Raw genomic sequence first — 11,658 nt, 5'->3', positions numbered from 1 at the left:
TCAAACTGAAAAGTGAAGCTCTTGAGATGTTTAGAAGATTCAAGGTCAGCGTAGAAAGAAAGAGAGAAGACAAAGAGCAAAAACAAAACTGTATTACAAAGAGTTGCCTACTGTTTATATAACAGTAAAACGGTAATAACGAATAAAACTGCCAACTATAAAAGTCTTGTATTATAAAACTAATACACCTCCTTAATTCAAGACTTTTGATGTCACAACTCCAATCTCCTTTCTGAGATACTCAAATCTGGCAGGGTCAAGAGCTTTTGTAAACAAATCTGCCAGCTGAATATTGGTTTTGCAGTGCACCAGTTCAATCTTGCCTCTGTTAACCATATCACGTAAGAAATGGTATTTGACTTCAATGTGTGGGAGAAGTAAACACATTGAAGTCAAATACCATTTCTTACGTGATATGGTTAACAGAGGCAAGATTGAACTGGTGCACTGCAAAACCAATATTCAGCTGGCAGATTTGTTTACAAAAGCTCTTGACCCTGCCAGATTTGAGTATCTCAGAAAGGAGATTGGAGTTGTGACATCAAAAGTCTTGAATTAAGGAGGTGTATTAGTTTTATAATACAAGACTTTTATAGTTGGCAGTTTTATTCGTTATTACCGTTTTACTGTTATATAAACAGTAGGCAACTCTTTGTAATACAGTTTTTTTTCTTCTATTACATTTTTACACATTCTCTGTATCATCTTCTCTGCATTTTTTCATTTCTGCTACCAGTTCTTTGTATCTGTTTCTGTCATCAATCCAAAGCCTTTTCGAGCCTCTGATCTTTCCAAGCATCATATCCATTTGTTTCATCTTATAGTGTTCTTCATTTTTCACTATTTATTCCTTTATTCCTAATGATTAACGTCTCTCTCGTTCATCCACCGACGAAGCTTAGATCCTACGGTTTTCGTGAGTTCGCTTTTCGGCATCGACAATGCTGGTTCAAGATTCAGAACCTCCAAATGTGTTCCTCCTCCATCAAGCTCTCTCACTAGGGTTTCAAGAGCATTCATCGTTTTAAGTCTTCTTTTCCATTTTTTCGCTGCATTTCGTCATTGGAGAACGCCTCGAGGAGCATCGAATCCAGCTCAGACGGGTCTACTTAGTCTTCTCATCGGAGCTTCTTCCATCAAATGTTTCCCATAAGGCTTGCCAATTTGTTTCTCGAGGATTTTGGTTCGACATTATCCCAAATGTTAATTAATGAACCAAATCAACTCGACTGGATTCTTTTGCAATGGGCTTCCAAACTTACTTTTTTCAATCTGAATTCAAGTGTTTTACTTTGCAAGTCCACTACCAAGACAAAGTTGATGAACAAATCACTTATATATTATGAATTAGAATAAAAAATATCTTCAATAATTCGTGCATTTCTCTCTAACAATAATATTTTTGGTCTTTCAATTTTAAAGTTGGAATGGTGGATAAATAAAAAACATAAAATGAAGAATAATAGATGAAGGTGTTGCAAGAATGTAGATTTGAATAAAGTAAATTACTAAGGTTAGAACAAAAACTGGTAAAAAAAATCAATAAATTGATAACACTGCAGTTGTCACGATAAAATTAATACTACAAAACTATAGCAACTTTAGTATTGCTAAGATAGTAACGAATAAAATAGTAAGGGTAAATTCAACCGTAAGTCGTCTTTCAATGAACACGAAATTGATTTCTAACAAATTAGTTCTTATAAAAACTATACAAAATGGGTTAGTCAAATAAAATAATAGAAGTAACAAAAGAAGACTAAGATAAATAAATTATACAAAATATTAGATAATAAAATAACAAAAGATAGAAAGAAAGAAATTATGAAAAGACTTAACAAGATAAACAATGATAAAGAAAATAGGTTGATTTCACAACTTTTTCAAAATATTATTCATCATTGGTTATCTAAATATTACTGTTTAGTTAACTATTGCCTTATATTTCCAAATTAATCAATGTAAATTCTCAATTAATTTGTTGGCATTCTCACTATTAACCAAAGTACATTCTCAGTTAAAAGCTAAGAAGTTTGTAGATTAATCATTGTAAATTTAACCAAAGTAGATTCCCAATTAAATATTATTATGCCTAATCATGTCTATTTTTTTATCTCTTATATCAAGTAAAAAGCTAATTAACCAAACTATATTCTTAATTAATATTTGTTAAAGTTTTCACATTTAATCAAAGTACATTCACAATTATTGGCAAAAACTCATTCAATCACACATGAAAGATCCTAACTTTAATCAAAGTAAATTCTCAATTAAAATTAAAAACCCTTGGACTCATACGATTGATATGTTATGTAGATTTAACATCACGCGAACTTGTTATAATGTAAAAATCATTAATTTTAATAGATAAAAATAATTAAGAAGCAAAAGACATAGATAAAAATAAATCACAACAAGAATAAACAAAACAAACAAATTTATTCATTAACCTCATAATCTAGTTAAGAAATTACAACATAATTAACCTTAAAGGCTTAGCACTCCATGGAATGTGGAAATAACATAAAAATAGAAAAAGAGAGAGTGGAGAACATGAGAGAAGATAGAGAGGATGAAATTAGGCCTCCAAAAAGGTTCCTAAGCTCTTCTAGTGTGTTTCATAAGTCTCTTTATATAAAAATTGAACTCGACTTTGTTTTGAACTTTTCTATTATTATAATCTTCTTTTTATAATGTAATCTCCTCTAGTTATCTTTTAAATAATCCAATATCTTCAAGATATATTTTTTTGTTGGGAGATCTAAAAATATTTGAGAAGATATTTGCTAGAATAAAACAGATTTGACAAATATTATCTTTGTTGGGTACAAACAAAGTTCCACATCGGATAAAATAAGAGATGAACATGAGTTTATATACACATAAGACACCTCCATTGTTAAGAAGCCTTTTGGAGTAGTACCAAAAGCAAATCCGTGAGGGCTTGGCCCAAAGCGGACAATATCTTATCAGTGTGGAGATCTATGTGTGTTGTCCCTCCCTACAATCTTTTCTCCAAATTATATTTTATTATAAATATTTATCAATTACCAAAGCCCTTTTAGTAGAAAAAAAAAATAGAGAAAACCGCAAGATCCAATTTTTGTTGTTCGTTACTTAGCCAATTTTTTTTCACTTTTTTCATGCTTTTCTTACCTTCTTCATGCAATGTTTGACTTGACTTCTTGTGGTTTTGATTATTTGCTATTCTTGAATTTATCTTTATGGTGTGATGAAACTTTAACCAATTTATTTTCATACCTTCATGAGTTCAACTTAGTTGTAGTTGCACTAACACTCCTCAAAGAACATTTATGCAACTAAAAAGTTATTTTTTATCATGTTTTTGTATCTCATACTCAATAAACCTAATTATAACAAGTCCTAATTAAAATATTCTTTTAAAATATAAAAATCAATTAAGAATTCAATATTAAAAGTTAAATGAAAACATATATATACACTCGTGACCCAAGTTGTTATAACCAATACTCGATTAGCCATTTTTCAAGTTGGCTACATTCTCAAATTATTTAAAATTATGTTCATAATTTGTCAATTCAAATTTACATTTGAACTACCTATCTATATTTCTCCCTCTTCCTCGATCTTAAATGTCTCAATACATTTCTCTTCACCATATTTTACTTCTTTCAATCATGTCAATTCGTTTATTTATTCTTTCACTTTGATTTATTTATGGATGTTCTCAACATAAAGATAATGCATTTGCTATGCTGATAACTTAGTAAATACGAGATTTGATTCTATAGAGATGAATTTATGTGAAATGGTAGTATTTGTATTGATTTTCTTATAAACTGATTTGGTATCTTGAAATATAAGTTCTCTAGTGGAACAAGCGTTTAGTGTGACTCCGAGTTTATTTGTATCTTTTTTTTTTCTTTATTTTAATTTCTAGATTTTATACCCATGAAGAAAAATTAAATGTAAAATGTCAACCCAGTTGAAATTATAGTCAACTATAATTATATCTTTCATAAAATTATGTGTAAAAGAATAGAAAAAATAAAATCATACCATTTTATAATAATTTTTATAAATTAAAGTCGTTATGATCTTGTTTCTATTTTTTATTTTATTTTTCTTCTTTTTCACGTGACATCATTCAACCAGAAACCATTGATAAAATACGAGAAGACTAAGAAATTTGATAAACAAAATTGTAATTTAATAATTAAATAATAAATATGCGATTAAGTTTACTTGCAATAGTATGTCAAAATCGAGATTTACCCGTTATTATATTATAAATAGAAACATACAATGTGCTTTTCTTTTAAATAAATTCCGATCTAATTCTCCAAAACTTATTTGTCTTATTTTGATTTTCTAATTCAAAGTACTTATCTTTTACTCGTAAAGTAATTATAATTAAAATTTAATATACATAATTGAAAACAACAATAAGCTATAGCATTTTTAAATTAAAAGGATTTATAGAGATAACATCACAAAATTAAAGAATTAACCTCGTTGCTTCTTTGATCCTGTGTTAATTTAAAATCAACAATCTTTGACACAATGGTCTTAGTCTAAACTAGCAATTAATTAATTCGATAGGATTGATAGAGACTGATAATGAACACCAATGGATGTATACCGAAACAATGTTAAAATTATTAAACGAACAAATACAGGCCCACAAGCTCTAAATACGTATATACGCCCGTCCAACGATATCAAAACAACAAATGTACGTATGTATATGTATGTATGTATGGTGTACTCTGAAAAATCAAATCAATAAATCAGATACAAAGAAATGTATGTTATATACATACACCTGCGCGCAGAAGATAACCAAGTGGTTTATTCAGCCCAGAGGTCGTTTATCGGTGGCATCTCTCGGAGTAACCTATCGAACTCCTTAAACGACAGATCTCTCATCAAAAACGACCTCTCCGTTCCACCTTTGTCGTGTCTATTTCTTTGGGCCTTTGGTCCCGAAGCGTCGGAATCTTTACCCGTAAGCTTCTGCACAACAGATTTGAAGCTGGTGGCATCGGTTTCAACGTATTGGGTGTTGATTATGACAACCTTCACAGGTCCCCTGCTGCATCCACCAGTAGCCATAGTAGAAAAAGATGAGTTTTTTCCGTGTGAGAAACTGAAGGGATTGAGTAGAGTGAGTTTGGAACAAAAGGGGTTGAAGCAAAAGATGCTGGTGTTGTTCTAAGGAGGGTTGATTATTTATATAATATTGGTGGGTTGTGATTGACGGCTGGAGAAGGTAAGTAGATGAAATGAGTTGACCGTTGGTGCCTGTGCGAAATGAGGGGGAAGGTGTGCAAATGAAAAGGGAGATATGGTCAAGTTACGCAATTTGATAGCTAAGGAAGGAAGCTAGCAAAACGAACTGCTCAAGGTCGTGTGCCTTATTATGCTCCTAAGTTAAGGATGGATAAAGTCAGAATGGGGGGCACGGCTTGCTGTTCTAGGTCCACAAAAAGCTGGTATTTTTCAAAATTATAAAACATAATCCAAGTTATTATCAAATAACGTAGCAAAATTATAAAAATCAAATTCATAACTGGTTGGTAATAGAATTCACTTTTACTTTCTATGATTTTTTTTTCTACATGTTTCGTTTTGTTTAATGTTTGGATGAAATTTGATGTTGCGTGTTTCCTCACATATGTTTTTGATTTGGTCTTCGGATGTTTAACAAGAGTGTTTCTTTTGAAGGTAGCAAAAAGTTATATGTAAACATGGCAAAAAAAAGAGATTTTAAATCTAATTCAAATATACAAATACAAAATTAGTGTGTAAGACGAGGGTTAAATTTTACTTATATATTTTAAATTGATTTTATTTTTAATCGATATGAAACTTTTAATACTTTTTTATTCTGAGATATATATATATATATATTTTAAACGTGAAATTATACAATAATAAATAGTCAGATAATGACCTGATAGCGAATGGAACAAGATAAATTGATTATAAGTCATTATTTGAGAAAGAAAGAAAAAAGTTGTATACACTAAATAAAACAATTTTTAGTATATATATATATATATATATATATATATATATATATATATATATATATATATATATATATATATATATTATTAACTGAAATAGAAGCTCGATAGAACGTTTATAGGTTCGTGTTTATGTAATGTAAAACATAAAAGTGGATTGAAGAAAACAAGGTTATATTATACAGTATAATATATGCATAAAAACAATTATTGAAATTTTATTTTATTTATATATATATATTAGCATATTTATGGACAAATAAGATAGGAAAAAGTAAATTTTATCATAATGATTCATCTGTCTTGAAAGGAACGCGTGAAAGTTAGGCTGTTGTATTTTAATGGTTGGGGTTTTAATTAATATTTTAATTTATCCTTTTTAAAATTTTAATATAACATTTTAGTTATGTATTTAATTTAAACTAATTTTATAAACATTAGGAGAAATAATATATACAGGAGAAAATTGGACGACAAAAACATTTCATTGGTTCGAGTGGATAAAACTTAATTAAAAAAGTAATAAAATTTATTTCGATGATGCGTGTGTCTTGAAAGAAACTTGCTGTGAGAAGTTCAATATTTAATAAAGGAAAATATAAATTGAACGTAAGAGAAAATTAGAAAGTAGAAAAGAATAATGGCTCTTTAATAAATGCTTGGACAAAAATTGATTAGGAGAAGTAAAATACTGATGTGTATGTCTGAAAAGCAATTACCCTTTCCTTATGTTTTTCTAGATGTTTTTGGTAAAACATACTGGCGTAGATTATAAGCCTCTAGCAAGGCATGAATTTATTCCTTTACTGGAATTTGAAATAATTTATAATAAAACATATTTATTTGAATAATTTTTTTTAAAACAAATAAGTAGGTATGAATTAATAGTAAATAAAGTGACTAGTAGAATAAAGATGAAACATGATATTATGTGTGTTAGAGAAGAATGTGGTAAATTACATCGGTCGTGTTTAATCGATGTAATAAACTTTTAAAAAATAAAAAGTAAATAAAATCCATATTTATATGTTATTTTAATAAAAAAAACAAGATATCATATCAATTATTGGGTAGAGCAGTTGTAGTATATATAACTTTTAATTTATTTTACACCTTCTTTTCTTTCGTTTATAGAGTTTTTCATTTTCTTCCTTATATTTATTCTCTTATCCGTTTACCCTTATACTTTGTTTTCTCATCTCTATACTCCTTCCTTTCATTCCATTGTTGGGAATATTATGACAAAATAAGTTTTTTAAATATGTAATATCGAGTTTTTTAAAGTATGTTTTACAACAAATTTAGATGTGATAGACTTAAATTTTAAATTTGTTATTAATTAATCGACTTAAATTTTAAGTTTGTTATTTATCAACAAACTTAAAGTTTTGTACATTTGCAAATAAAAGGGTTAAATATGTTTTTGGTCTCTTAACTAAGTGAAAATTGGAATTAGTCCCTCTTTAAAACTTTGGCATAATTTAGTCCCCAAACTTTAGAAATGTGTGACTTTAGTCTTCTTAACTAAATTTTGTTAGGTTTATTTGATGTTTCAAGTGTGTTTCATGATAGCATCTGAGTTGTTTATATCTTTTGACACATTTTTTCTTCAATGTAACTTAGAAATGCGTTTGAAATATCAAATAAAGTTAACAAAATTTGGTTAAAAAGACTAATTTCACACATTTCTAAAATTTGAAGACTAAATTAGTCCAAAGTTTTGAAGAGGGACTAATTCCAATTTTCACTTAAAGTTAAGGGACCAAAAACATATTTAACTCTAAATAAAAATAGTAAATTTAAGTATGTTGTAACCATAATAAATTTAAACTTGTTTTTTTTTTTATAATTTTACTTTTATAATCATGAAACTAAGACTTGAAATATAACAAATTTTCCATAACAAAATATATATTTCAAATTGTTGAATTCAAGTATATAACAAATAGTTCTAACATCAAAATAAACAATAAAATGTCTAACCTAAAGTTTGTAGTCTAAACAAAGTCTATCTTAAACTCTTTAAGTTTAAACATAACAAAATTTAAACAATATCTCGTCAAAACCTAGTCTCCTAGGAGATAACATGTTTACTAATGTGTTATTTCGATAATGTCCTCTCCATTGATATTGGTGATAAATATTTTTGCTTTTCATTAATTAATTATGTCTTATCAAATAAGAAAGAGTCGGACCTGTATAATTTCGAATGAATATCTTGCACGAAAGCAATCAGAGAACTGAAGAAAAGAGAGAGAGAGAGAGACCTGAAGGAAAGAACGAGCTCTTACCTTTTTCTCTCGAATGAAGGCACATTCCTTTAGTATAGATTTAGTCAAAGTCTTCGTTGCCCTCCGTTATCTTATTTTAAAAGCTTAATTAAAGATTTTGTTTGGATATTTAAAATAACTTTTATTTTATTTAAATATTTTGCCATTGCTATTGTTAACTGATGTAATTCTCATTTTATCTTCTTCTTTATATCACATTTTATTAATTCACGTTGGTTCTTTTCAATCTTTTATAACTTAAAAAATAAAAACAAACGATGAAATATTTAAACGAAAATAAAAAATAATTTCAATATTTAATAAAATAATAATTTTTAATAAAACTTTAATGAAAAGTAGTCCAATAATTAAGTATGAATTAAATGACGAAGGTGTCTTATTGTAATCGTGTTGACGTGAACGAAGCTAAAACCAGCCGCAACTAAATTTAAGGTTTGGAGCCAGATTTTGTTCTAGAATAAAACAGAACCAGAATAAACTTTTGTCATAAGACATCATAATCATATGTCAAAGTTTTCGTCTCCGCTGTGAACAGAAAAAAGAAAATTAATACATTAAGAAGGAAACAGTCTCTTCATTCATAGTTCACAAAGGACTAATTCATCTCCTATGAGAAAAATATATATTGACAAATTTCAGCTTTATTTATTTCTTGTGGCACAAACCTTGACTTTTTATCACGTGGCACTTTGCACTCCATGGAAACTTTTGGTTCTTTCAGATTTTGGCCCCATAGTTCATCAGTCTTAAAAAGAAAAAAATTAGTCAATTTATCAATTTTATTTTCTACTATTATTTTTATTATTATTTTATTATTACTAGTTAAACTAAAAGAATCCGTGTCAATGATAACAGCGACAGCGAGAAGTTGTTTATCAATCTTTTTGAAAGGATATATAATTGCCAAGACTAATGTAATAATATATTTTTTATTCTTAAAAATAAAAATATTCCGAACGAAAACATTATAACCGTTAAAGGAATTCAAATTTCTAACAAAGTTATCTAATATTAATCATGCACAGATAATATGAAACAGTCTTATATAGTTCAATCACAAATACTTAAAAGTATGGGCTTTTTCACTTGATTATTATAACATATAGCAAGCTTACTATATATTTAAACGATTTTTTTCCACAATTTCTTCTTTTTTACATATAGAAAGAAATTAAAATTAATTTCCCTTATAAGTTAGTTTATACACAAACTAATTTGTCAAAATTATGTTTTTATTGGGATTTAGAGCTTCAGTATTCATATAGGTGACGAAATATAAGTGGTTTGATGAATTTTGATGAATGTTTATGAGAACTGAAACATAAGAGAATATTTTTCTGCAAAAAACTTTTGTTGCTCAAGTCAAAAAGATAATTTGGATCTATATGAATATATGAGTGAATATGAGAGAATGTGTCATTCCCTAGATGAATATGTTATGTTGATATATGGTGTAAAAGGATATTATTATATAAATATATTAGAGAAACTCATCTCAGTGTTGTTAAGTGAATCTTTCGCTATCTGATAAGAATAACCAACCTTGACCTATACTACAAAGGAAGTGAAAGCTTCAAATTAGAAGACTACTACAATGCTAATTATGTTGGAGACAAAGTGGAATGCAAAAGCACAAGTGGAGGCTGTCACTTTATTGGACTATCAACTGTAGAAGCAGACTATATATATATATATATATATATATATATATATATATATATATATATATATATATATATATATATATATGTCGCTCACAACTACTCTGGATCAAGAATCAACTAGAAGATTACAGTTATTGTCAGAACAGTGTAACATAATGGTTAGCGTGAATAACAAACAAAGAGGGACGTGAATTGGTTTCTTATCACAAATTGTGCCTTTAATAATTTTCTCTTATAATTCAAATTTCCTTAGCAATAAATTTAAAACAAATATAAAGAGAGTAAGTAAGAGAGAAAAATGTGCAGGTGATTTTATACTAGTTCATATCACAAGGATCATATGTCTAGTTATTAATCTCAAATGAGGATTAATGATCCACTGTCACAAAACCAACAAACTGTTACAATCACAAAACAACAAAAAGTTTAAGGTTTAGAACACTTCTCTTCTTATCCCAAGAGATAAAACTCACTTCTCCTGAAAGCCACAAGAGATGACTACCTCCTTTAAATGTTTCACGAAGGATGACTACCTCCTTTGAATCTTCACAAAGGATGACAAGGCTTCACTTAGCAATAACAATAACACTCAATCACAACTCCCATGAAAGTTTTCGCTCTATGCCAACACCAAGTTCTCAAAGCCATAACATAAGGGTTACACAAACCAGAACACATTTATCACAACACACAAGTAAACAAATAAGATTTGCGTATGTCTTGAAAATTAGAATGAGAGTCTCAACTTAATACATAAAGATCTCACTCAAGGATACTACTAAAACTCATTTGTAAGCTATTTAACATGTGATAATCGATTATGCATTTAATGAATGCACAACGGTTAAAAACATGCCTAAAAACTCCAATGGCTAGTCGTGATAATCAATTATGGTAAGTCATAATCGATTACCAACTAATGATAATCAATTATTCCAGAGACAAAATGAGTTTTTGGCTACTTTCAAAAACCTTTCTATCATAATCGATTATCTTAAGTGCTAATCGATCATTGTAGAGTTTTTCTGACTCCAAAACGAATTTTAAAGCATACAATACATGGAATCAGGATAAATAACACTTCATATATATATAACTACTAAATTACAAAAGCTTTAACACAAAACAAGTCTTCATGAAGGTCTTTTTGCAACTTGAGCACTTGAGACTTTACTTTGAGACATCATCAAAACATCTAAAGTTCATCTTTAGGCTAATAATCTCCCCCTTCACTAGTACAGTTAAAGGAAATGGCACCGGTTATTTTTGCTGATAGGCACCGGTTCCTGAACCGAGGCATATTCAGGCGAGGTAAAAAGTGGTAGACTTTATGCCTCGATTTTGAAACGAGACAAAAAATGGTACGATTCGGCCTCGGTTATTAGAACCGAAATTGTTCCTCTCCCTCTACTGCCTCGGTTGGAGGCTGAACCGAGGCAGTAGGGTCTTTTTTTAATTTTTTTTTTCGTTATGATTTTCCTAGACTGTCATAGAGTATTCTGGCAGTGGCACAGATAATAATCACAAACTATGAGCGTTATTATGCTCAACGTAATTTCAAAGACTGAAAACATGCACACAGATAATCTACCTTGGTTAATTTTCACTAACACATTACACACTAACTTGCCTAGAGAGTTCACATCTTCGTTGCAAATTACACAAATAAGAAACTTTGAACAAGGAGAG

At 28.8% G+C, this 11,658-nt stretch overlaps 1 protein-coding gene across 1 annotated transcript; it reads right to left on the bottom strand.

The window, feature by feature from the left end:
* Positions 1–4,833: 4,833 nt before the first annotated feature.
* Positions 4,834–5,097, bottom strand: LOC124840936 (VQ motif-containing protein 1-like). The gene has a single exon (XM_047317076.1). The coding sequence runs from the start codon at positions 5,095–5,097 to the stop codon at positions 4,834–4,836; it is 264 nt and encodes an 87-aa protein (XP_047173032.1).
* Positions 5,098–11,658: the final 6,561 nt, after the last annotated feature.

This window comes from Vigna umbellata, chromosome 9 (assembly GCF_029865625.1).
Source record: "Vigna umbellata cultivar VRB3 chromosome 9, Vumbellata_1.0, whole genome shotgun sequence".
Classification (NCBI taxonomy): domain Eukaryota; kingdom Viridiplantae; phylum Streptophyta; class Magnoliopsida; order Fabales; family Fabaceae; genus Vigna; species Vigna umbellata.
This window is presented reverse-complemented; position numbering and strand designations above follow the sequence as displayed.